This window comes from Notechis scutatus, chromosome 1, assembly GCF_049901735.1.
Source record: "Notechis scutatus isolate UNSWTSFEM ecotype Mainland chromosome 1, rNotScu1.2, whole genome shotgun sequence".
NCBI lineage: Eukaryota > Metazoa > Chordata > Lepidosauria > Squamata > Elapidae > Notechis > Notechis scutatus.
Window position 1 is genome coordinate 64,751,600 of NC_142009.1, and position 26,862 is coordinate 64,778,461.

The 26,862-nt window shown below is 39.5% G+C and overlaps 2 protein-coding genes across 4 annotated transcripts; one reads left to right on the forward strand and one right to left on the reverse strand.

The window, feature by feature from the left end:
- Nucleotides 1-2,756: 2,756 nt before the first annotated feature.
- Nucleotides 2,757-6,772, reverse strand: MAD2L1BP (MAD2L1 binding protein). The gene is made up of 3 exons (XM_026681076.2): nt 6,642-6,772; nt 6,173-6,447; nt 2,757-3,957 (listed from the first exon to the last, which is right to left on the reverse strand). The coding sequence occupies exons 1-3, from the start codon at nt 6,670-6,672 to the stop codon at nt 3,421-3,423; spliced, it is 843 nt and encodes a 280-aa protein (XP_026536861.2). The 5' UTR covers nt 6,673-6,772; the 3' UTR covers nt 2,757-3,420.
- Nucleotides 6,652-24,887, forward strand: GTPBP2 (GTP binding protein 2). 3 transcript variants are annotated; one of them, XM_026681044.2, is made up of 12 exons: nt 6,652-6,790; nt 14,892-14,918; nt 15,257-15,441; nt 16,464-16,572; nt 16,916-17,113; nt 17,217-17,391; nt 17,608-17,827; nt 18,876-19,011; nt 20,429-20,487; nt 20,889-21,060; nt 21,966-22,130; nt 22,532-24,887. In XM_026681044.2, exons 1-12 carry the CDS (start codon nt 6,704-6,706, stop codon nt 22,727-22,729), a joined length of 1,731 nt encoding a protein of 576 aa, XP_026536829.2. In that variant the 5' UTR covers nt 6,652-6,703; the 3' UTR covers nt 22,730-24,887. The 3 variants fall into 3 exon arrangements, with proteins under 3 accessions (XP_026536829.2, XP_026536837.2, XP_026536821.1); XM_026681052.2 differs by lacking the exon at nt 6,652-6,790 and adding an exon at nt 6,867-6,989; XM_026681036.2 differs by lacking the exon at nt 6,652-6,790 and adding an exon at nt 9,241-9,529.
- The last annotated feature ends 1,975 nt before the right edge of the window (nt 24,888-26,862 follow it).

Here is a 26,862-nt window from a genome sequence, read left to right on the forward strand (position 1 = left end):
GTAGTAGTTCTTGTTCAGATTTATTTCATCAAACTGAAATAAGACAGTTCTTTTTATAGTTCATTGAAGCAGCACTTTCACAGATATTAAACAAATCATTTTATATATTTTTCCAAATTGATTAGTATCTGGAAAAATATTGAATTTTACTTTTCAGATCTGATTCTCTCTCTGAGCAAGGAAGTATTGTTTTTCTCTAAGCAAGGAAGTATTCAAACATACAATAATTATATCTTCAGTTTGGTCCACTTACATTATAATACACAATGCCATAAAGGAAGACAATCCCTTATAGTGTAGATATAATAAAACGCCTTAAGCAGTGTGCTTGTTAAAGGTCACAGCCTCAGAGAGTGCTTGGTCATTGCTACAGGTGAAACTCGAAAAATTAGAATATTGTGCAAAAGTTCATTTATTTCAGTAATGCAACTTAAAAGGTGAAACTAATATATGAGATAGACTCATTACATGCAAAGCAAGATAGTTCAAGCCGTGATGTGTCATAATTGAGATGATTATGGCTTACAGCTCATGAAAACCCCAAATCCACAATCTCAGAAAATTAGAATATTGTGAAAAGGTTCAATATTCCAGGCTCTGTGTCCCACTCTAATCAGCTAATTAAGCCATAACACCTGCAAAGGGTTCCTGAGCCTTTAAATGGTCTCTCAGCCTGGTTCAGTAGGAAGCACAATCATGGGAAAGACTGACCTGACAGTTGTGCAGAAAACCATCATTGACACCCTCCATAAGGAGGGAAAGCCTCAAAAGATAATTGCAAAAGAAGTTGGATGTTCCCAAAGTGCTGTATCAAAGCACATTAATAGAAAGTTATGTGGAAAGGAAAAGTGTGGAAGAAAAAGGTGCACAAGCAGCAAGAATGACCACAGCCTGGAGAGGATTGTCAGGAAAAGGCCATTCAAAAGTGTTGGGGACTTTCACAAGGAGTGGACTGAGGCTGGAGTCAGTGCATCAAGAGCCACCACACACAGACGGATCCTGGACATGGGCTTCAAATGTCATATTCCTCTTGTCAAGCTGCTCCTGAACAACGACAGAAGCATCTTACCTGGGCTAAAGAAAAACAGAACTGATCTGTTGTTCGGTGGTCCAAAGTCCTCTTTTCTGATGAGAGCAACTTTTGCATCTCATTTGGAAACCAAGGACCCAGAGTCTGGAGGAAGAATGGAGAGGCACACACTGCAAGATGCTTGAAGTCCAGTGTGAAGTTTCCACAGTCTATGTTGATTTGGGAAGCCATGTCATCTGCTGGTGTTGCTCCACTGTGCTTCATTAAGTCCAGGGTCAACGCAGCCATCTACCAGGAGATTTTGGAGCACTTCATGCTTCCTTCTGCAGATGAGCTTTATGAGGATGCTGACTTCATTTTCCAGCAGGACTTGGCACCTGCCCACACTGCCAAAAACACCAAACCCTGGTTCAATGACCATGGGATTACTGTGCTTGATTGGCCAGCACTCGCCTGACCTGAACCCCATAGAGCAGGGGTCCCCAACCACCGGGCCCCGGACCAGTACCGGTCCGTGGATCATTTTCTACCGGGCCACCAGTTTGCTGGGCGCCGCCATCTTGTTTCGACAGAAAGTGCTTCCGGGTGAGCTTTTCCAGTTGGAAAGCGGCGTTTGGGTCCTGAAGGAATCCTCACGCCTTAGTTTCATCGAAGGGGGGGGTGGCTTCGAACGAAGAGCCGTCCCGATGGCGGAGATCAAAAAAGCACAAAAAAGGTACAAAGGAGGAGTTGAAGGTGGCGGGGAGAAGCGGGGGACGGCTGGCTGGCCGGTCGCTCGGCTCGCCTTGCCTTGTCATGCGTGCTGATGCCGGTACCGGGCCGCGGATCATTTTGTGATGCCGGTACCGGGCCGTGGCACAAAAAAGGTTGGGGACCACTGCCATAGAGAATCTATGGGGCATTGCCAAGAGAAAGATGAGAGACATGAGACCGAACAATGCAGAAGAGCTGAAGGCCGCTATTGAAGCATCCTGGTCTTCCATAACACCTCAGCAGTGCCACAGGCTGATAGCTCACATGCCACGCCACATTAAGGCAGTAATTGCTGCAAAAGGGGCTCAAACCAAGTACTGAGTACATATGCATGCTTATACTTTTCAGAGGTCCGATATTGTTCTATGTACAATCCTTGTTTTATTGATTGCATGTAATATTCTAATTTTCTGAGGTTGTGGATTTGGGGTTTTCATGAGCTGTAAGCCATAATCATCTCAATTATTACAAATCACAGCTTGAACTATCTTGCTTTGCATGTAATGAGTCTATCTCATATTAGTTTCACCTTTTACGTTGCATTACTGAAATAAATAAATTTTTGCACCCTATTCTAATTTTTCGAGTTTCACCTGTATATCTACCCTAGATTTAAACTCTAGTGTGAACATATTTAAGACTACCTCCAAGAGACCCTTATATCTTTCTGTGCCTCAGAATAACTGGTTAAGAAACATATCCATTTTCAGAGTTACAATGTTGTCCCATATATCTTCCTTCATTAGACTTCTTTCAGAAAGAGATTAGATATTGACCTATGCTGGCCCAATATTAATCTGTTTTCATACAATCTGAGCATGTGCAATAGCTAATGGGGAATATTTCTTTTTCACCCATCTCATTACTTCTGACAGTGTTGAACAGGAACTGAACAGGAAATAAAAACCAAACTTTACAATCTTAAAATAAATTTATAGGAACAATTGAACACAACTTCTAATTCCATAATAAGTAATTTTAAAATGTAAGCTTTACTAATAAAAATCAGAGGCAGGTCAGTATTCCAAAAGTGAATATTGAAATTGAAAACTGGAGATCATTCACACATTCTTAGATAAGCATGTATGTAATTGTAATCACACCTATCACCTAACATACACTCTGAATTGCTGCTTGAGATAGGAATGCACCTATCCGTTGTAGAAAATATCAACTTTAACTATTATTCTTCCAAATGGGAGAGCAACTATGCTGCCCTGAACTACAACCAATCTTTAGACAATTTTCACTATTGAAGAAAGCAGCAATGTATATAACTTTCACCATATTTCTGGAAAAAATACTGGAATACATCAAATTTACATAGGTGCACAAATCCCACTGGAAATTCAGTATTGAGTCAGGTATATACTGGCACAGATATTTTCAAGTATCCTTTTATATAAAATCTGCAGCACAGAATACAGGTTAATGGGTTGCATAGGGCTTTGATAATGAATCAGTTCTCCAGCGGTACTTTCTGTCATCATAGACACATGTATTTTTTCAGCTCTGTATTGCAGAGTTTAATATTACTTCTGAAAGGAGAAGAACTTTTAAACAGGGGAATTGTTCTTTGCGATGGAACAAACACAAGATTAGCGTAGTTAGTTAAGACCTTTTCCTTAAAATATTTATCAAGAAAAATAATTAAAGCCTTTGATTATTACTGGAGCTTGGAACCATATATAATCATCCCAAGCAGAGTTTATTTCTTGGCAAGTGGAAAGGGCTGTACTATTTTCACGACTGCACAATAAGTTAACAGTCAATTTCCTTCCTCGAGTTGGCACTTTGTAGTTTAGTTTAGGTCTGAACCAGTCAATACCACAGTTGCGATGCCCTTGAGCCATAACAATGACACTCATGGTGGGAACAGCCTGAAGCTCGCTGAACACATCTGCCATGAAAAGAGAACGGAATAGCTTGCGAACACAGGCTGAGGTTGACAAACTCTCTTCCATGCCACTCATGGATATATCTTGTAAGTTGATTTCATAAAGCTCTTTGGGGCTGACAGCTGTACCTCCAAGCAAAATAAGAACTCGTGGGATCAGCGTCAAACTGAACATAATTTCCAAGTGCTGGAAAACACCTTCAAGATCATTCAGCACTTGCTGGCACTTTTTGTTGTCCTGATCTTTCAAATAGACTTTCCTGACCGTGTCTTTTTCCTATGAAATTAGGGGATTTAAGAGATGCATAATTTAGCATAAAAGGAATAAGGAAACACTTTATTTCAAGACAAAGCATTTACATATTATTTAGAACCCCATCCCAGCTTAATATAAGAAATGGCATCTACTGTTATGATAAATGGAAAGATACATGCATATTTATTCAGTTGTTATCCTGTTACTATTTAACATCAACACAAGACCACTGGCTGAGGTCCTTCAGCTGTACAAGACTGATATCTTCAGTAGGATATTGATACTCAATTATACATCTCAACTCAAACTAGCCAAATGATGCTGTCAGGTTGCTTCCTTAGGGTCTGAAGGCCAGATGGGAAGAAATAGGTTCAGGCTATTCAGGTTCTGGCAAAACCGAGTTGGTTATAGGTTTGGGACCTCTCAGCATTGTGGAGTAGCCATCTTTGGCTTTGAATGCAGTAGCACTCTGAGCGGATGGTATACAATTTGGGCATTCTCCTAGACTCCTGGGTCTTTCTCAAACACCAGGTAGCTATCATAGCTAGGAAGGCCCTTCTACAGCTCTATCACTTGCAGCAATTGGATCCCTCTCTAGATAACAGGGAAAATAGTAGTAGAAAGCCTTCCCACTACCATTTATGCTTTAACCACCATCTCACTACCAATTATGCTTTAACCACCTTCTCGCTACCATTCATGCTTTAATCACCTTACATTTGGATTCTCATAATGCACCTACATGGAGCTACCCTTGAAAATCATTCATAAGTTACAACTGATCCAGAATACAGCAATGTCAGAAATTATTGACATGCCACAGCTTTACTCTACTAAACATCTCTACTAAATATAACATCTGCACTAGCTTCCAGTGGACTTCCAGGACATACTGCAGGCTGATTTTTTTTTTATACGAATGGCTGTCTCCAATACATGTAGTCCTCAATTTACAACAGTTCATTTAATGACTGTTCAGCACTGAAAAAAAGACACTTATGACCGTTTTTCACATTTACAACTTACAACCATTACAGCATCCCCATGGTCATGTGATTAAAATTCAGGTGCTTTGGCAGTTGACTCATATTTATGACGGATGCAGTGTCTCTGGGTCATGTGATCACCTTTTTGGGACCATCTGACAAGCAAAGTCAAATAGGGAAACTTTTATTTACTTACTTATAAGCACTTAACAGTCGTGCTAACTTAACTACTGCAGTGATGCGCTTAACAACTGTGGCAAGGAAGGTGGTAAAATGAGGCAAAACTCAGGTAACAAACACCTCACTTACAGAAATTTTGGGCTCAATTGTGGTCGCAAGTCAAGGACTACCTGCATTCTCTGTTCATTCCATAAATATTACAATGTGGTTATGCTCCAAGGCCCCCTCTTAAAAAGTAGCATTTACTGGGATGGTGTAAGCAGGTCTTCTCTATTGCAGCACCTATCTTACGGAACACAGCACTCCCTGATATTTTTGCATGGGCTCAGCTTTGAGGGATTTTTGTAAGGCATTAAGCTTTTTCACAACAACAGTCAGTATTGGGTAGATTCTGCATGCCATGTAAACTGAAACATCCCCCTTCTTGCTCTCGCATTTTTACAATGCAAAATCTCAACCTTCCTACTACCAGTTTATGCTGGTGTCCGATAATTATTTTTTTCCCCCATGAGAGGAAAAGCGGCAGAGAATACAGATAGTCCTCAACTTATGAGCCTAACTGAACCCAGAATTTACCTTGCTGAGAAATGTGTTAAGTGAGTTTTGCCCCATTTTACGACTTTTCTTCTGGCATCTGTTAAGCGAATCACTGCGGTTGTAAAATTAGCAACAGGGTTCTTACGTGAATCTGGCTTCCTATTCGACTCCTACTTGTCAGGTCGCAAAAGGAGGATCGCATGAACCTGGGGACACCACAACTATCATAAATGTGAAATCAGCTGTCAAACATCTGAATGTAAATCACGTGACCCTGGGGATGCTGCAACGGTCATACGTGTGAAATGTGGTCATAAGTCCCTTTTTTCAGTGCTGTTATAAACTTTGAACGGTCACTAAAGGAACTGTTGTAAGTCGGGGAGTAACACAAACCAACCATCATTAGGGCCCAATGCCGCTTTCCTTCTGGCCTCAAGCAAAAGCCAAGGGAGCGAGGAGTGGCCCGTCCTTCCATTCACGCAAAGGGAGCAGCAGCAGCAGCAACCACCGTTCCCCAACCCGCATTATCTCACCTGGCTGGCGGGCTTCGGCAGCTGCATCCGGCACAAGCAGGCGAGCTGCTCGTAAGGCAAAGGCAGCTGCTGTCTCTGGTACAGGATGTGCTTTAAAAGCTCGCAGGTGAAACGGAAACATCCCTCGCGGGTGACGGAGCCCGGAAAGACGACAGATAACGGGAAGGCGCCTCCAGAAGCCGGAGCCGCCGGCTGGGTCGTCAGCGCCACAGTCACAGACACGGTGGCGGCTTCGCCGAGCTCTAGGCTTGTCTCGGCGGCCTTCAGCAGGTCCGCTGCAATAAAGAGAGAGGGGAGGAGAAGGAGGTAAACTTAAGTGTGCGGCTGCTCCTCTTGCTTGCCCGAGAACGAAAGGAAAAGGCCCGAGGAGAGGAAAGAAGAAGCCTTGTTCAAGGAGACCCCACCTCAAGACTCCTCGAAAGGAGAAGAGGGGGGGGGGAACCGCACCCGGGTGGCGCTGCAGCCTCACCTTCTCGTTGCGTTGCTATCGGCGCGGCCATTTTCTGAGCCTTCGCCTTTACTCCGGTTTGAATGGCCGCCTTCACGGAGCATCATGGGAATATCGCCCGGACGTCATTGGAGCGCGGGCCGAGTCCCCCGGCGCCATCTTTGTCTCGGGTAAGTTGAGCGCAGTTTTGCCTTGTGTGGGGCTAAAATTCAGGGGTCTCCAATCTTGGCAATTTTAAGACTTTGTGGACTTCAACTCCCAGAATTCCTCAGCCAACTTTGAATGGCTGCCTTCACGGAGCATCATGGGAATATCGTCCATTCTTCATTAGAGCGCAGGCCGAGTCTCCCTGCGCCATCTTTGTCTCGGGTAAGTTGAGCGCCGTTGCCTTGTAAGGGCTAGATAAGGGGTCTCAGATCTTGGTAACTTTAAGATTTTGGACTGCAACTCCCAGAATTCCGGCAGTTTAAGTCCACAAGTCTTAACATTGCCAAGGTTGGAGATCCCTGGGCTACATTTTTCTGAAATGGTCAAGCTGCTCAGTCTCATTCGTCCGCCTTCTCTTGATGTTTGACTTTATGGTATGATTAAAATATAGACGCTACGCGGGGAAGCCAACACTGGTCTAAGAGCAGCTATTTGCATGATCCTTAGAAGAACTGTCTTGATTGTCCCCGCCCCCAAACAAACTTTTAAACTTTGGCGGTGACTCAAAAGCGGGACTTAGTGGAGGAAACGCGTTTGCCTCTGTTGCTAAGTTTAGATCTTCAAATATCTGCCGAAAGTAAGATGACTCCCCACGTTTCCAGGAAAACACAAAAAGCGAATTTGCCTCCATTGTATGTCCGCACTTAACTTAAATCTCCACGTTTTAAAAGATACAATTTTGCCCAAATGAAAGTTAATAATCGTAGATATAAGCAGGATCTCCTGGATTAACTTTTTAACAGCTACCTGAGACCATTGTGCATAATAAATATTTTGAGAGGTATGCCGTTATTTATTACTTTAAAATATATTGGGATAGGAGAATCTTGGGACATTCTTCCCATCACTTCATTATGATGACAAACTTCCTTGAACAAGTTCTGAGAAAAAAGTTGAATTTTATAAAGCATTGTGCATTTTTAAAAGGATGGTGTGATTGCAACTGAAAACCCAGGTAGCAGTTGAACTTGAGTTGCACTGGGTAGTATGAGTAATGCTTTCAGTATTTCTACATCATTTTCATAATACATTAATCATGCAGTGTTTTGTATATAGTCAGTTGAATCTGAGGCAATGTATTTCTTATAAGAGGCAATTCATTCCAACTGATGCAACATGTTGGCAATATCCAACAGCAATCTCATATTGAGGTTGTTACATGAGGCTGTTGACTATATTTGTAAATAAAATAATCCACTAACTAAAGTGGGAGAAGGATCTGTTCTGACCACATGAAAGAATAATTCAGCTGCTTTTGTAACTAAACTACTCTTAGGCTAAAACATATGTGCTTTTGATTTAAACTGGGGAATTAAATCTGTGAACTTTATGGATATTATTTGTTACTGAAATTATATTGTACACAAATGTACAAATATGCTGTTGTGCTGTTTATAATGTATTACTGCTAGCTATCAAGGCAATTGAAACATATTTATCATATGACACAGTCACATATTTCAATAAAAAGGAACATAGGGGTAAAATACAAAACAAAGATTATACTATGAAAAACATTCCACTGGAAACTGTATTGGAAAAATTAAGGGTTTTTTTCTTGCTATTTAATTATGTGAAATTACATATTTTTTGAAAGTCACTACTTTTGTGATGGTTGGAGATACATTAATAAGAATCAGTTAAACAAAACAATAGATAGAACTAGTCATTTGAAATATGTGATAACTGACCCTAATAATTCAACATATATAATTAATGTAAGTTGTGAATTTAAAGGTGAATATGTTTATGCCTGCAATGTAAAATGTAATAACATTTTCTTCTATCTCTCTCGTGAAAATTAGTATTTTAAAAAAATTGAATTCAGGATTAGAATTAAGATGCAGGAAACAAATCTTGCATTTTTAGCATACAACACAAAACATGATGTTTAATTTAAATTGTGGTCTAATTCTGTCTGGAAAATGGCTTTATTATAATAAATCGCACATTTCTTAGGACTCCAAAGTTGAATGATATCTTAGGAGCTTGCTCCTGCTGTAAAGCATACAACAGTAAAAGCTGAAGCAGACGTAAATATTTTATTGGGATGTTTTTATTCGAGACGCTACACAAACCCTACAATTAATTTCATCGCCCCCGAGATTGCTTGATGTTGCAGTCCTGCGTTCTGTTCAGAGAACTGAAATAATTGGAAGCAAAACAAAAAACGGAGGCCTAGTGGCACGGAAGCTTATGCCTTTTAATGCAATTTGCAATGCTACCAGGATCCCCCGTTGGTTGCCTAGCACAAACTAACTCGGCTCTCGTTGGGCAAAATGATCAGAGAAAGGCTCTGGCCCCAGTCCCATTCGCCTCCGCATTTGTCCGAAAAGCGCCGCCTTCCACGGGAAAGAGGACGCTGGAAGTTGTAGTCCAATTGTGTTGCCGCTGGGGCCCTGTTTCCCGTGGTACCCTGCGCTTCTTTCTGACGCCAAGCGCCAGAGTGGAGGGTAGCCGTCAAAAACCCAGTCTCGGGCTGAGAGGCAGCCGCAGCCGCGGAGGTCCTGCCGGCTGGCCCCAGGATGGACTCGCGGGTGTCCGAGCTGTTTGGGGGTTGCTGCCGGCCCGTGGGGGGCGGCGGCAACGGGGGTGCCCTGCGAGGCCGCGGCGGCGGCAGCGGCGGTTCTTCCAAGGGGAGGAAGAAGAACGGGAGATACCGAGGTGGCAAGGCCAACAACCCGCCCTACCTTCCTCCGGAGGTGAGCGAGGGAGCCTGCTGAGCCCGAGGTTGGGTCGGCAGGAGCTTTTTCGAGCACGAAGCGGAGGGCGCCCGTCTTCCAAGGTTCTGCCTGGGACGAAGATGCTGATAGTTGGAAGTCAATGGGAGTGGAGCTGCCAGCGTTGAAGGGGATTTGCTGGCAAAATAAAGAGCTGGTTCGTGTTTTAGAGGAAGAATCGACGCCTCCCAAGAGGGCAACCTCTTGTCGGGGTGTAAAAAGTGCTGTTGTGGTGAACGCACCGCCGAGTTTCGTTTTTGGTCTTTTCACACCCCCTCTTCGAGTCCATTCGGGGGTCCTTTGACTGATGTGGCTTAGAACTCTTCCCTCTGACAGCTCCGCCGCCGGCCTCGCTCTAGTCTAGCAGATGTCGCAGGCACTTGGAGCTTGGCTTCGCTTTGAGGGAGAGTATTAAGTTTTGGGACTAGGGAAAGCAAAAGTGACTTCAGTTTTTGTTTCCTTCTTTCTCCTTTTGCTGATGCTGATTCACTAAAATTGCATTTAAATTACATTTGTGCTTCTTTCTGGATATGTAGCCAGCCAATCAAATTTGGAAAGAAGCTTCGAAATCGAGGTTCTAAAATAATTTCAGTTGAAATTACTGGCATATATCTTTGTAAATCTTTGGCTCTGAACAGTGAGCTCTTTTCTAGATAGTGGGAATATCCTAATTCTAATATCCTTATGCTAATTTTCTAGCCCATCCTCAAAACCAGCCTTCTGTTAATGGTAAAGGCAGGTATAGCTGATAGCAAACTACATGGTTCAATAGACTGATTCACTAGAAAACAATGCATAGACACCTCTATATATCTACAGATTATAATAAATTATAGTAATCAATATGGAGAAGATTTTATGAATTTATATAAGATTTGGGCATTTGTGGATATGAATGTCTAGAAAAGTTATAAGTTGTATGTTTCCCTGCAATCTAAGATTGTATGATATACAGGGAAATGTAAGATCTCAGAATATGTTTCTGAGTGAGATAAAAAGTGCTGGTATTATTTCTTTCATTGAGATAATTTGAAATTATTCACCTATGGTTTTCCTTGATGCATTTGGTGGCATATTGGGGCTATCAAATCGAACAGATGACCTTTCCCAGGTTTTAAAGATCTTTAAACCCACATACTTTGAACAGGGTCTTAAATGAGGATGCTTTTAATTTTTAAATTTAAGTAGCCTTTTTAAAAATACTTTACCACAAAAATTTGGCTTGCTTTGATCATATAAAAAGTCAAATTAGCAAACTAGGCATTAGTATATGAAAGTAGAAAATGGAATTTAATGAAAGGCTGAAAAAAGTTCATATAATCACAAATCCAACATAATCCCAGGCCTATGTCGCTAAACCTGCTTTTTGTTATTTATATGATGTGGATGTGCAGTATGATTTTTTTATAGCCAGCGATTATGCCAGTATTATACTTTCTATGTGATCTAAGACATGAAAATAACTACTTTTATTCAAAATTTTGCTTCATATTTTACAACACTGAGTTCTTCCAAGTACCAAGATAAGAATTATTCTTTATACTGTCCCTGAATTTTCAGTGTTACAGCACTATTTTTTTGTCCTCAGTTAACAGCATGAAGTATTGCTGGGCATGTCCAAACCTGTTTCTCCTTCCTCACTTCAGCAGCAACCCAGTGGATAATTAGTGTTCCTTCAACACTGCTAATTTGTATTGTAGGCATAATTTCTTAACTTTCATGAATTTGGATGTGTGTGTTTATATACATTGCAAAATAATGCTCTATTAATAAACCTGTGTTGTGTAAATAAATTATTTAGTCTAATCTCCAAAGTTGGAGTGTCTAATTGCAGGATATTCTTTGATAAGTATTTCCCGTCACCAGCCCTTTTACACCATAGTTAGGCTTTGAGCTTGAAAATAGTACACTACGTGGAAAGAATTTTAGATATAGGAAGGAAAGTTTGCTAAAGAGAGAATGATGTTGGATCTAAAATGGTTAATTGTTTTAGGAAGCAATTAAACTTGAGTAGATACATTTTATGTTATTGTTAATCTGATTTATAATGCTTCCCTTTGAATTCCTAGGTATTAAAAGGTATTAAAAGTATATAAAAGCTCCCTCTCCTAATTCAAGGCCAGCAGGATATGAAGCAAAGTCACATACCTGTTTTTAGAGAAAGATTATGGACTTTCTTACTATACGTTTTATGAGTAATTTAAGTGTTCACTATTACAACCAGAGAGAAATATTTTATGCAAAAATATTGGCATAACTTGTTAAGATTAGAAGAACTATTGTTCCTTAGATCCACCATGACATAGTTCACACTGACTATTTTTCGCTTAACATTATGCTCAGGTCATGAGGAACATTAGTTATTTGCTAGAGTTGTTTGACAATGTATAGCAGAACACCTTTGGGATGGGAGCCAAATAAAGTATGTTAATGCAAAAATTTGATTAGTGGTGAACAAAGTGTAGAATTGTTCATCTCTCGTCAGTTCTCCAATTTTCCTGTTTATGATAGTCTTCAGTTATATTTAATAACACATCAATTACCAATCGAGACAAACAAATTAGTTTTATTTTTAGTTGCCCATCTGAAATGCATGAATTCTGGGCAGTTTACAACAAATAAAAGCAATACAAAAAGGAAAATACATTAAAACATATAAAAATCATAAAACAATATAAAAAACCAAATAACAATTTACAGACAAGATATAAAAACCAATATTCAACAAAACCAATGTACAAGCTGTACTTCATGTCAATTACGGTATTTAGTAATAGTACTTAGACTTATATACCGCTTTACAGTGTTTTACAGCCCTCTAAGCAATTTATAGAGTCAGCATATTGCCCCCAACAATCTGGACCCTCATTTTACTCACCTCGGAAGGATGGAAGGCTGAGTCAACCTTGAGCCTGATGAGATTCAATTTGCCAAATTGCAGACAGCCGGCCACCAGCAGTCAGCAGAAGTAGCCTGCAGTACTGCATTCTAACCACTGCACCACTGTGGCTTCCCTTTATTTCTAAAGAAAATGTCTAGTGAATGATACCAGAACAGAAAACCAAAAGGTATTTGAAAGAGATTCATGAAAACAGAGTGAGAGTCAAGAGTCTATTTAAAACTTGTCTGTCATTTATGAGATGATTTCTGAAGCTTTCTGCATGATTTGACTTATTACAGTTGGTAGAAACATTTTATTAAAATCCTTATTGAATTCTTTTTTTTTTGTAAATTTTATTGGTTTTTAAAAACAAACAAAACAAACAAAACATAAAAACATCAAACTTTCTTCCATAAGTATACAAGCAGTGTGCCGGTTGGTTTACAAATTATTTTGTGCATCCATTTCGTAGTCTTCAGTTACAGTTACATTGCATAATAGCTCATATTATCAATCAAAAATTGAATACCCTAGTATTATTAATCAATCATTTGACTATAGTTTTATTCATTCGTATTTTATGAGATAACCATAATTTACTCAGTTTATTTTATAAGAATTCATATTATCCTCCCAAATCTATCCTAAAAACATTTTGTAGATATAATTTTAAAAAAGTATATCTTTATATATTTATTTTCTAAAAATCTACATATTTCATTACTGTATTTTATTATCTAACCATTGGTAGAAAAGGTCCCAAATTTTATAAAATTGTTTATCCTCTTGTTCTCTAATTTCAAATGTCAATCTACTCATTTCAGCACATTCCAATATTTTCTTAATGATTTCCTCCTGCGATGGTATTTTCTCATTTTTCCAGTTTTTAGCAAATACAATCCTAGCTGCTGTTAATACATTTACAATCAAGTATTTCAAATCTTTGCTATATGTATCAGGTAAAATTCCCAGTAAGAATATCTCTGGTTTCAAGTCTATATGTTTTTTTGTCATTTTTTCCAACCACATGTGGATTTTAGTCCAGTATTTTCTAGCGTCCGCACAAGTCCACCACATATGGTAATATGAGCCAGGTGTCTGATGACATTTCCAACATTTTTAGGATTTATTTTTGAACATTCTTGCTATTCTTGTCGGGGGGGAAATGCCACCTGTAAAACATCTTGTACAAATTTTCTTTATAAGCTGTTGACATTGTCATTTTATAATTTTGAGACCACAATTTTTGCCATTTCTCTAAATCAATCCCATATCCAAAGTTCTTCCTCCAAACAATCATAGTTTCTTTAACTTGTTCTTCTTCTAGTTTAATTTCTAATAAATATCCATACAGTTTTTTAATCACCTTTTCATCAGTACCTGTCAAAATCTTATCTAGATCAGTCAATTTATCATAGAAACCTTCTGTTTTAAAATCTTTATCATACCTTGAATGTATTTGCGCATATGAAAACCAATTCATCTTTATACCTTGTTCCTCTAGTTTTTGTATAGATTTAAGTTCACCCTTTTCATTCAATATTTCCCCATATCTGTTTGTTCCTTCTTGTATATTATAGGATAGGAAAATGCTTCAATAGTCGATAAGCAGACTGAAATTTTCAAATAACATTGTCTTTTAATCTTCTCCCAATTTAACCACAAAGACTCCTGTATATGATGTCTTCTAAAATACCCCTGTATTTTAGTTCCCTTGTACCATAAAAAAGCGTGCCACCCCAACAACAAATCATGTCCTTCTAATGTCAACAATCTAGTATTTCTTAATGTTATCCATTCCTTGACCCACATCAAGTTTGTAGCTTGGTTAAAATCCTTATTGAATTCTTGTGGCATTTACATTAGTGCATAAATTGCTTTAGATGCATGTAAAAAATGGTACTTTGAACAAAATGAATGATACATAATTTTCCTGCCTGGGAATGGCTATGGGAATTATATTGAGAAATATCAAAGAATGGTTTTTGGTAATGTAGGATTTAATCTGTTTTGGAAAAAGTATTTTCTAATAAAGAATGTAACAATATGTGATACTACGGCAGAGAGTTTGTGAGGTCTTTGAACAATATGTTATATTGGTCATATAGCAATGAATTCATTAGTAAACCAGATATAATAAGTATAAAATATGAATATCTTCTAAGTTTTTCTTATATTTTTCTTTTCTTTCTTAGTTTGTATTTTGTATTTGTTTTAAGGTTAAATATTGTCTTGTTAATTATGTTTGAACTGAATAAATAAATTCAATGCAACTTCATCATTTGTATAAAGATGAAAGAACCATGATGTTAAGTGACTTGATTTAACTGCTATAATTTAAACTAGTCTGTCATTGCTCTCTGGCAACTATATTTAGTTGTCAAAAGAGATGGCAGGTTTTATATATGAAATGTTGAACACCACATTATCCATTAATGTCAGATCTCTTCTTCTTGTATATAGGCAGAAGATGGGAACATAGAATACAAGGTGAGTCTCTCATAAAGCCATTTAAGAGTTCAAAGCTAAATGATTCTGTAAGTTCCATGTCTAGGAAGAGAGAAATAAATAACATACAAATAAAAATGATTTTTGCCAAAACATTATTTATAGATGTGTTGGCTATTTCATACTTGAATACTGAACCTGGGTATTATTAAATTTATACAAAAACATATTATTCAATTATTTTAGAGTGCCTTTGAAAAATTGTTAGTCTTGTTGGCTTAACAAATGTTAAAGTATTATGCAGAAAATACTGAAAAAAAATATTCAGCCCCATCAGACCTCTTTGGATGCTGATTATAATTACTTCTTTCTTTGGACAGCTGAAATTAGTTAACCCATCTCAGTACCGCTTTGAACACCTAGTAACGCAAATGAAGTGGCGACTACAAGAAGGCCGTGGTGAGGCTGTGTACCAGATTGGTGTAGAGGACAACGGGCTGCTTGTTGGACTGTCTGAAGAAGAAATGCACGCCTCTCTTAAAACGCTACGGCGGATGGCCGAGAAGTATGTGCACCTGTCCTGCTTCTTGGCCAGAGTTAGCCAATGGTGTGCTCTGTTATTTTGCTGTCATAGGTAGACTTAATATTGGAAATTCAGCTAAAAGCCAACAGAGGAGATGGTTTCAGTAAGATATTTTTCTCAGAGTACCACCACATGGGTACGGTACCTACTAATTGTTTCAATTGTAAAAAGTTTGTGTGTGGCTATGCATATTTTATTATGTGCCATTACACTCAACTGGGGTTGGGCAGCCTTTTGATGGGCAAAGGCCATGTGTCATATTTGGGAGGAGGGGACTGTAAATGAACGGGGTCACTATAAATATATAGGTTGGGCAGAGTTTGGCAGGAAGGTTTGGCAATTTTTTGACAAAGATTGTCTAATGTAGGCAATTTTCTCTGTAGTTTTCATGAGATTCTCCTGTCAAGATGACAGGAAGTTATGTTATCAACAATCATGACCATGTGTATTCTGAGTAGGGAGAGGGTTAGGGCTGAAGTGTCCCCATTCATTCATTTGGGGAGTGGATACTTGCTCATGTTGGAAAGAGATCCATTCCTGATATGTTTCAGAAATACAATTAGCATTTACCTTAATTAGATTTAGTACAAATGACAGTTATGTAGCCTTACTATAGCTGTCATTCCCCCCCACCCAGCTTCAGCCTCATTTAGGTAAAGTTTTATCTCTACATGTCCTGCTGTGGGCAACATGTAATTAGTGGAACAGTTGTCATATCTGGTGATCTAGATAAAGCCAAATTATTACAGATCTTATAATGAGTGAACTCTTTTGACATCTGTGCAAAAATGTTTAAGGGCAATGGTGCCTCCCCAAAATTGGCAAATATGCACATTCATGTGGATAAATATCAGATCATTTTGAAAATACAAACATTTTCCTCAGTATTGTTTAACTGTGAGAGGCTTTTCTGAGCAGCATCATAAGATAACCAGATATTTGTCCTGCTGGGGATTGCAGATGATTCACTAACCCCCAACAGTGTTCTGTTTTGCCTTTTGCAGAGTGGGAGCTGACATCACTGTGCTTCGAGAAAGAGAAGTGGATTATGACAGTGACATTCCCAGGAAGATAACAGAGGTTCTTGTCCGAAAGGTCCCAGATAACCAACAGGTAAAAATTGACCTGATTTAAACACCGTGAGAGAAAAACTGAACATATTTCATTCTAGATTGCTATATTTGTCTCGATTTTGAAGAGCTATAATTGATAGGAATGGCTTGATAGAAAGTGTTAAACTCAGTTTCTTATCTTGTGCATATTTTATAATGCAAAGTAGTAAATTCCAAATGCTTGGGAATTCTTTATTGTAAATACCTCAGAATTATGCAAACTTTGTGAAATTTGGTATCCTTAATGCATTGATCTGCAAAGTAGTCAAGCCTAACTTGCACTTATCAGTTCATCTTTTGAACAAGATGAACAATTTAAAATAACTCCTCAATTTTCTTTTAAGTTTTTAGATCTGCGGGTGGCTGTGCTTGGAAATGTAGATTCAGGCAAATCAACCTTATTAGGCGTCTTGACACAAGGAGAACTGGATAATGGGCGAGGCCGGGCGCGACTCAACCTCTTCCGGCACTTGCATGAGATCCAGTCAGGAAGAACATCTAGCATTAGCTTCGAAATTCTTGGTTTCAACAGTAAGGGAGAGGTATGCGTATTTGTAGACCGAGTTTATCATTTGATACCTCTGGATATGAATTTTTACTTGGGCTTTTATAAGAGTTCCGTAACCTGCATTTTCTGCCTTTTAGGTAGTAAACTATAGTGATTCACGGACAGCTGAAGAAATCTGTGAAAGCTCTTCCAAAATGATTACCTTCATTGATTTAGCTGGCCATCACAAATATTTAAAAACCACCATTTTTGGGCTTACAAGCTATTGTCCAGATTTTGCAATGCTGGTGGTGAGTGCCAATACCGGAATTGGTAAGTGGATGGTCAGAGTTCTCCTTGGGGTTACAGAAGGGTGACATAATGCCTATAGTTAGCCAGTGGGCACCAGTAGTTTAAATTAAGATTCATCCACAGTAACATAGAAATGCTTCCATTGGTTTCAAACAAAGGGCATTGAGTTATGTGTTTCAGCTGCCCTGAAGCCCTACCTTTTTGATTTGATTTTCTGTTATCTTCTATGTCTTACAGCTGGTACAACACGAGAGCATCTCGGCTTGGCGATGGCCCTTAAGGTGCCTTTCTTCATCGTCATTAGCAAAGTGGACTTGTGCTCAAAGGCCACTGTGGAGCGAACAGTGAAACAGCTGGAGCGAATTCTGAAGCAGCCTGGCTGCAACAAACTTCCCTTGCTAGTAACATCTGATGATGATGCAGTTACAGCAGCGCAACAGTTTGCACAATCCCCCAAGTACGAATCACGGTTTCGTTTGAATGGGAGGGAAGACAATTAGCAAGTATGGGTGCGGTTTAAAACTAACACACCTTCAAAATGATGCATTTAGCAAGAAAGGTATGAGTGAGTCAGGTTTGTGGAGCTGGCACTGGTTGATATCGAAGAACAATAAGCAAAGTTCAAGTGATTCTTTGCTTTTATGTCTTCACTCTCTGCTTTGAGAGTAGGCTGTTTTGATTTTATAGTATTTACTCTTAGGGATGATTTTTATACTGCGGGATAGCTTACATATAATAACTGGATAGTCTGCAGAAGTGACTTATGGAACTGGAGGAGAACAGGTGATGAAACGAGTGTTCTGCCATTGTGATGCAAGCCCCACCCCTTTTATATTGTGATATTGCACTCAAGGAGCTTCTGTCACACTGTCTCAAGATTTGCTTCATTGTTTTGAGAAAACATTGGACGCTTCAGATGCCTTTGATCATCTGCAGCTATGCTGCATACTTAGGATTGGAACAGTTATGGGCATACAGGTAGTCCTTGACTTGATCACAACTGCACCTGGAATTTTAAGTCATTGCGGTCATAAGTTGAATCGCCACCTGACTGGATTCAATTTTATAACCAGTTTTATGATGGTTGCTAAGTGAGTTACATGGTCATAAGTCTGAATCCAGCTTATCCAATGGATAGGTTTGCTGAAAAATGGTGAAAAGATTGTAAAAGGCAGGATCCTGCAGACAGTCAAAAATGCAGGCCAGTGGCCAAACACCTGAAATGCGAACATGGGTGGTGCAGCTGTTGTAACTTTGAGGACAGATAGCAATCAACCTTTTTGAAGTCCATCTTAATTCACCAATAAATGACCAGTTGTAAGTCAAAGCCTGTACAGGTTTTGATTCTGTAAAAATTACAGGATACAGAAATTGTTGTACCCTAATTACTTACACATTATTCCACTTAACACATGTGGAATCCAATCTCATTCATATTGTATTCAGTACTAATAGGGATGCCCAATGTCATGGATCACCAGCTTCTTTCACTCGTTTGTTTGCAGTATCACTCCCATCTTCACCTTGTCCAGTGTTTCTGGAGAGAACCTGGATCTCCTGAGAGTATTTCTCAATATCCTTCCTCCTCTGACAAACAGCAAAGAACAGGAAGAGCTGATGCAACAGCTCACTGAATTCCAGGTACACGATAGTCTCTTCTCAGTTGAGAGTCTCCAGCTGTAGTATGCGAAGGCAGGGTATTCTCTGATTCATGGATTTATAGTTTGGGGGATGTTAAAACCAAGCAATTGTAATTACTTTCTGATTCAAAGACAAATTAATGTGATTTATTATTTAGCAATAGCAGTAGCCCGTAGGCTTAAATACTGCTTCATAGTGCTTTGCAGCAATGGTCGCCAACCAGTGGGCCGGGGACCACTGGTGGTCCGTGAGAAAATTTTGGTGGTCTGCAGAGAAATGTCCTCCCCAAAGCAATTAATCCAGGCTGCATGGGAACACAAGGCTATGCCACCCACATGGCCCGTGGGAACACAAGGCTTGCGTTGCTTGCATTGCGAACAACATGAAGTAGTGAGGGGAGGGGGAAAAGGACAGAGGAGGGGAACTTGCCCCATTCACTCCACGTGCCTGGCCTGGCCACTGGGCTGCTTCTTTCCGCTTCTTCTGCTTTTGGCTGCATGCAAGGAAAGAAGCAAAAGTCTTTCTTTCTCTCCCCCCAACTCTGCCAGAAATAAGCTTTTGGGACCCTGCAAGGCCTCTTGCTCCAAGAGATTGTGCCGGCACAAGTCTCACAAAGACTCATTTCTGGCGGAGTTTGTGGGAGAGAAAGCCATTTTGCTGCTTCTGCTGTTTTCCTTACATGAAGCCAAAAGTCAAGTCAGTCAGTTTCTCTCTCTCTCTCTCCTCTCTCCCCCCCCCCGCCCCAAGAACGGAACTGGATATGTATCCTGCGATCCCAAATAAAGAATGGTTGATTGGTTGGAAAATGGAGTGGGGAATTTTCCTGCAGACATTTTTGGGGGATTTTCCCAGGGTCTCTGGTCTGCGGGATTTAAAATTATGAGTTTGGTGGTCCCTAAGGTCCAAAAGGTTGGCGACCCCTGCTTTACAGCACCCTCTTAAGTGGTTTACAATGTCAGCATATTGCCCCCAAGAATCCCCATTTTACCTACCTCAGAAGGATGGAAGGCTGGGTCAACCTTGAGCTGGTAAGGGTCAAACTCCTGGCAGTTAGCAGGGTCAGCCTGCAGTACTGCATTCTGTTCCACCGTAGCTCTTCCTCCTCCTTTATTTGTCTTTACCATTCTTCATTTAATCTCATTGTTAACGTCCTACCAATCATTGAATTGACTCCCAGGTTATTTCTTTTATGAGTTGAACCTGGGAAATGTTTGCACAATGTAATTGGTTTACTGAGAACTGGGATGCTTGAGGCTTGTAACTGGTGTAAGGAAGACAACGTTAAAGGCTTAGAATTCCTATACAAGAACTTGTACTGTTATGTCTGAGAATAAAAGCGTCAAATTGTTAACTCGGGCTTTGAAGTATCACAGTTCAGCACAACATATTTGAAACCTCCATTCTTTTTCTGCTACAGGTGGATGAAATTTACACCGTGCCAGATGTAGGCACAGTTGTTGGAGGAACACTATCAAGGTTGGTACATACGAATTTTGTAAGAAAAAACCAGGATGGGTAGGGAGTGGTGTCAAAGACTTCTTATATCCAGAAGAAGGACCAGGAAGTAGCATTTATTCTCCTTTTCGTGTTATAGGTAAATGTAGGTAAACGTTTATATCTTACTGAATGAGTCAAGGTAGGCAAAACTGCACTCCAGTAAAAAGTAAAAGTATTCCCTAAACAAGTCCTATGTTCTTTGAGCATATAGCATAAATACTTATTCTCTGGAATATCAGATCCAAATTTTCTCTTTGGTATTTTTCATATTTCAAGAGCAAAGAACCTGCATCAAGTTAATTATCTCAATTAGACACAAGAAGGCTTTTCTCCCCTCCTGACAGCTAAATACGGTCATCTTCATTTTATGCCCTTGCTAGTGGGATATGCAAAGAGGGAGAGAATTTGGTTGTTGGTCCAACAGATGATGGCAAGTTCCTTCAACTGAAAGTATGCAGCATCCAACGAAATCGTTCAGCGTGTCGTGTCCTTCGAGCTGGGCAGGCTGCCACCCTAGCTCTTGGCCTCTTTGATCGCTCACTGCTACGCAAAGTAAGCTCCTCCTTAATCCCTCTCTGTCTTTGGTTGTAAAAAACCTTCTCCTTCTGTACCTTTTCTGCAAACAAAACATCCTGCTTTATGGATATTGGGAAATAGAGGTCCCTATCAGAACGCTGCCATTCTGGAGAGGAGGAAAAGCACCATGGGTGGAATGGTTTGCATGCTTTTGCTTTGCTTGGGAATGGAGGGGGAGGAGAATTGGCCATCTGCACTGACTGCCTCTCTGCCAGTTCCAGCCGCAGTGCCCCGAGGACAACCTCTTCTCACCATCCAGCCCTGGAGATTCTCACAACACTTTTGCAGCAGGTTATTGGTTAGAGATGGATAACAGGGCATTAAGGGTAGGGGTTGAGGGGGAAATTGAGCCTAACACTTAATTCTTGAATTCAGATTCTGCCTGACTTCTCTGCAATCATTTTCTCTCAGTAAAAGTTCATTTTGAAATATAAACTCTTTAAGAGTTTTACTTTCTTGGGAATGTAGCTGAGGCAGGTCCTTACAATAGCGAGCTGGGTTCCTCTGGACTGTCTGCTTTTGAGGACAGTCCAAAATAATAAATAATAGATAGATAATAAACTCTTCTCAGTTTATGCCAGTTTATGCCATAAAATTTAAGTTCAAGGAATGGGAAAAGTGGGAACTGTTTTCCCATTGAAAACAGTTTCAAAAGAACAAGAAATAATTAGATTGAATTCTAAGCAGGATTAGTCAGCTGTTAGATCTTTCCCACTCATTTCTTGTGTCCACATTCTTATCTCTCCTTCTTTCTTTGGCTTTCGGAGCAATAAATAAGGATTTCTTTCTGGAAAGATTGTAATCTGTAGTGATCTGTAGTTTTGGAAGAGTTGAGCACCATTGCCAAGAAAATTCAGTTACCCAATCTTGCTGTCATCTAGGGCATGGTGATGGTCAGCCCAGAGATGAATCCAACTATTTGTTCAGTATTTGAAGCTGAAATTGTTCTACTGTTCCATGCCACAACTTTCCGGAAAGGTTTCCAAGTAACAGCACATGTTGGAAATGTACGGCAAACAGCAGTTGTGGAAAAGATCCATGGGAAGGTAAATTTCCCTTTTCTTGCTAAATAGAAATTTGCTTGTCTTCTCACTTGTGTCACAATCACTCTAAGGCCTACCCTTGAGGGTAAGCCCCTTGCTGAACTAGAAACCAGGAAATCCTCAGTTCTAAACTTTCGTTAGGTATGGAAACTGATTTGGCTCTCTCAATCCAACATTGGAGTGGTGTTTTGTGGAAAATATAAGTTGCAAGCACCACATGTTCAACCCTTGAGTATTACAAAATAAAGGGGGATTCTTGTTGTTGTTATTATCCAAAGGGATGCTTTCACAGATAAACCCACCGCAAAAACTCGAGGGTATGCTAAGTTGCTTTCCATGGTTTTCTGGAATCCCTAAAAGTAATTGAACTTTTAAAATTCTAACATACTTTTCCTTTTGTTCAGGACAAATTGCGAACAGGAGAAAAGGCAGTGGTTCGTTTCAGATTCATTAAACATCCTGAATATTTGAAGATAGGAGCCAAACTATTGTTTCGTGAAGGAGTTACCAAAGGTATTGGACATGTCACATCCATCCAGGCTATCACCACTGGAGAAAGTGGCCTGGAACACAATCTGTGTCCTGATCTGGTCAGCTTCTGACTCACACCAGCATTTCTCAGTGCTCCAAATAAGGGAAAGATCTCGTGCCATTGTGCAGAGCCGTTGTTGGCCAATCACTTTACATAGGCACATCTTGTCTGCACTGCAGAAGCCAGAGTTACCTGTTGGACTGAGTGCCCTTCCTGGAGCAAGTTAAGCTTGTTGTTTGTGCATCACCTGCTACTTCCATATTCCTGCTTTTCCTGGAATAGACAAGCAAACAGCTGCATCTTTGACTAGGTTCGAACTCCTACTTTTGTTGACCATTATGGGGAAGTTATTTCCTGAGAGGGGCATATCCATATTGAGTTGGACTGTAATTTTGGGATGCTGCCTGGGAGACAACAGTGGTGGACTCGTTTGTGTTCAGAAGGGTATTAGTGTTGTCCTCGTGCCTGGTTTTGCAGGCTTTCTATGGCAGATGAATTATTATTATTAGGAACTAGAGCTTAACGTTCTGTACTCCCCACAGTACAGCTCAGGATGTTTCTAATCATTTTAAATTATTGTTGGTTTCACATTAAGTCAGTAATGAAGAGTCTCTCTTCTCCCCTCCACCTTTGTGTGCAAATCCTGATCAGCTTAAAAAAGGGAGGGGGGAATACGGTAGGAAGTAATCCCTCTAATGCAGGGGTAGGTAACAATTTCATGACCGGGGCCATGAAGTCTTGTGTTTTGTTTTAAATGGCACTCCAACAGCTGCAGAATCCATAGCTGGTAATGCAGTGACATTGCCAGAATAGATGGGTCGAAATGTTCTGCCTAAACTGGAGAAGAGGATGGAGGCCTTTATGTAAATGGATACATATAATTTTCTCTGAGGCCTTATGCAGCTACACTTATCATTATTATTTTTTTTAAAACCCTGCCACTGAAAACCGGTGGTTCTGCTACCTAATTTCACCAGCATGAGCAATGGAAAGCTATGTGTAGGACACAGGCTGTCCATCCTTTGCTCTAAAATAGCCCTGATCTAATGGCAACTACAGTTCTCCAGCTCAGTTCTTGATACTGTCAGATTTCCCTGCCACCTTATTAGCCGTTTGTTCCTCAGCAGGTGCCCTACCTAAACAAGTTCTTAGAGCAGAGTGCCCCAATATACCACCAGACCCTACGTTGCTTGTTTCTTGAAGTGAGTGGTGGCTGGCAATTTTGATTTCTATGTCTTTCGATATTCTTAACTTTTCTGAGATATGGATATCCAGGTCCAACCTATTTCTTGGGGCAAGAATCTTTATTTCCAATGGCCATACCAGTTAAGGCTGTTCTAGCTGTCGCAATATTGGGAACACTCCCGCAATTCTAATTCTCTTATTCAGCTTTGCCATCTGCTATCATTTGTATTACTCTAGTATCTTTTGCAGAAAATCGCCTTTATACCTAAGATTAAATCTGCAACTTATTGAAAGTATAGCTGAATTTCTGAAATGGTCATCAGACAGAATGGTATCAGACAGTGACAGATACCTTCTTTTTTTTATTAAGATTTTTAAAGTTTGCAATGTTATTTTTATTGTATGTTTTGACCACTATTGCATCAAGGGCTCGAATAAACGAGCTAACATGGCCAGTAAAACATATGACTTTTTATCCTTCCACTCGATTCCCCATTCTGCTGTTTCATCTCTGTTGTACAGAGATTAGATTATTCAGAGCAACTGTTCCCAGGATATAACATGATACTATTAAGTCTTTGTATATAGAAAGATTTTTATTTAATATAGCCTTTTAAGAAAAGCCTTTACTCACCTCCCTGGAGAAAAGAAAATCCTTCCTATAGTCCAATAAATAGTTGCTAAGTATCATGGCTATTTGTTGACAAGCAGTTTTTCTTTTGAAGTTCCTCTTAATTACACACAAGCATTTTGAAAAGCTGGCTTTCTACCTTCGGATTTTGTCCTGTAGTAGGAATATATGCTTTCTCTGCAGTTTACAGTGATGGTTAAGTTGACCCATTGCAAATGTAAACATTCAAGGTGCTTTTTCTACCCTCAAGTCCAGGCGTTTCCTGGTCTCCGCCTTCCCCTGCCTTTTATTGTGTGTATGTGTTCTCAGTGCCAAGCCTTTCATATTCACTGTTTGTGATTTCTTAAAAGGAGAGGGATGTTTTCATTTCTCTGTATAATGCAAATTAAAGATGCTTTATTGAAAAAACAAAGCTGTGGTTTGCTCTAAATGTACTGCATAATTTACTCTGTCCCTTTAATAGTTTTTAGCTCTGTAAAAAAATGTTCTTATCCTGCCCTGACTTTGTTAGTTTCAGATGTTTGTACAGTCATATTTGCAAGCTAGTATATGCTTATCTGACATTACCAAATACAGTATGTGCTAAGCATTTCATAATGAGAGTTTGGGATATAGATTCAATGCCTTAAATACACTATACTTAATGATATTTGAGGTCACTTACAAAAGCAAAAAATCTTTCACTAACAAAGTTCAAGACCAGTTTATAAATACTGGATTAATATATTATTACTCATATGTCTTGTTTCTTTATTCTAATAACTGACACTCCTAATTGTGAGAGGATTTTTTATTTAACCCATTTGTTGGTGCTGCAATTGTTGTTATGCAACATCAGCTACATTATATTAATTCCTGTTCTTAAGTGCAATAGAATGAAGCAGTATTACAAAGTAGTTGGTAATTCCTATTTAAACTTCAAGCTTACACATGTATGCGTGCGCACACACACACACACGGTGGTTCACAAATACAACAATAACCAGTAAAATAAAAATTAAAAAATCAGACAGATGTTTTCACTCTCCCTGGCCAAACTGTTCAGCAAAGAGCCAGGTTTTCTAGCCCTTTTAAACAACAGCATGGAACTCCAGGTGGAAGAGATCTCATTCCGGAAAACAGGTACTACTACAGAGGTGTGCTTCTGGGATCCCAATGGAGACTATGATATTAATAAAAGGGAATTGGTGTGTGCCATCGCTGTAGTTTTCAAATCAGCTGGATAGATGCTGTGGGAGTAGGGTAGTCCTCCAGTAACCAGGGCTTTATGCTGTGTAAACTTCATAAATAATAGAAATCTGAATTGTATCTGGAAGCGATAAGTTTTATTTTGCTAAACTAAACAAAAAGAAACAAATGCATATTTAAGCATTAAAAGAACAATATATTTTAAAATTCATAAGCATAGTAATAATGAGTAATAAAGTAATACACAAATACATAAGGATCAGTAATACACAAATACATAAGTAATACACAAATACATAAGGATCAGAAAATTATGTCATAAACAATTCAAATAATTTTGATAATATTGCTTGATAGTATTCCTTGCCCCCGTTTTAAAAAATATAGCAATCCAATTTTGCAAGGCTGATATCGATTTCTCCTTACTCTAAATTAATTTAACCAATTTCCATGCCCAAAATTTTCACAATTTTTTCTAGATTTCAAATAATGGAATATGCCAAAGAAGCATATATGTGTATTTAACATATGATTAACCCAAAGTTGTCATCAGGACAATAGGACAAGAGCAAACCATGTGGGAAAATGCTCCAACCCCTAAATTATATATCCATCAGCAGGAAAGCTGACCAATCCTTGCTAAATTTTATTTGAGGCATCTCGTAGAAAAAGCAAATTTTCAACGCACTACATTCATTTTAAGAGTATAGGCGGCTAATTTTACATTTAATGCAACTCTCCACAGATTTATAGGATAGGACATTTAAGCATGCATTCCAAAGATCATATAAATAATATAAATTTCACCAATTTCCTTCAACTTCATACAAAGAAGGATTACTGGTTTAGGAGCCACAAATGATTCTTCCAGCTCTTCTGACAACTGCAGTGTTAACAGATAAAGATTCAAATAAATAACAAATACTTAAGTTGCATATATTGTAATGCCAAGAGGTATTCTAAGGCAGTGGCCCCCAACTTTTTTTGTGCCACGGCCCGGTACCGGCATCACAAAATGATCCGCGGCCCGGTACCGGCATCAGCACGCATGACAAGGCAAGGCGAGCCAAGCGACCGGCCAGCCAGCTGTCCCCCGCCACCTTCAACTCCTCCTTTGTACCTTTTTTGTGCTTTTTTGTGCTTTCTTAATCTCTTCAGCCATCGGGACGGCTCTTTGTTCGAAGCCGCCGCCCCCCTCA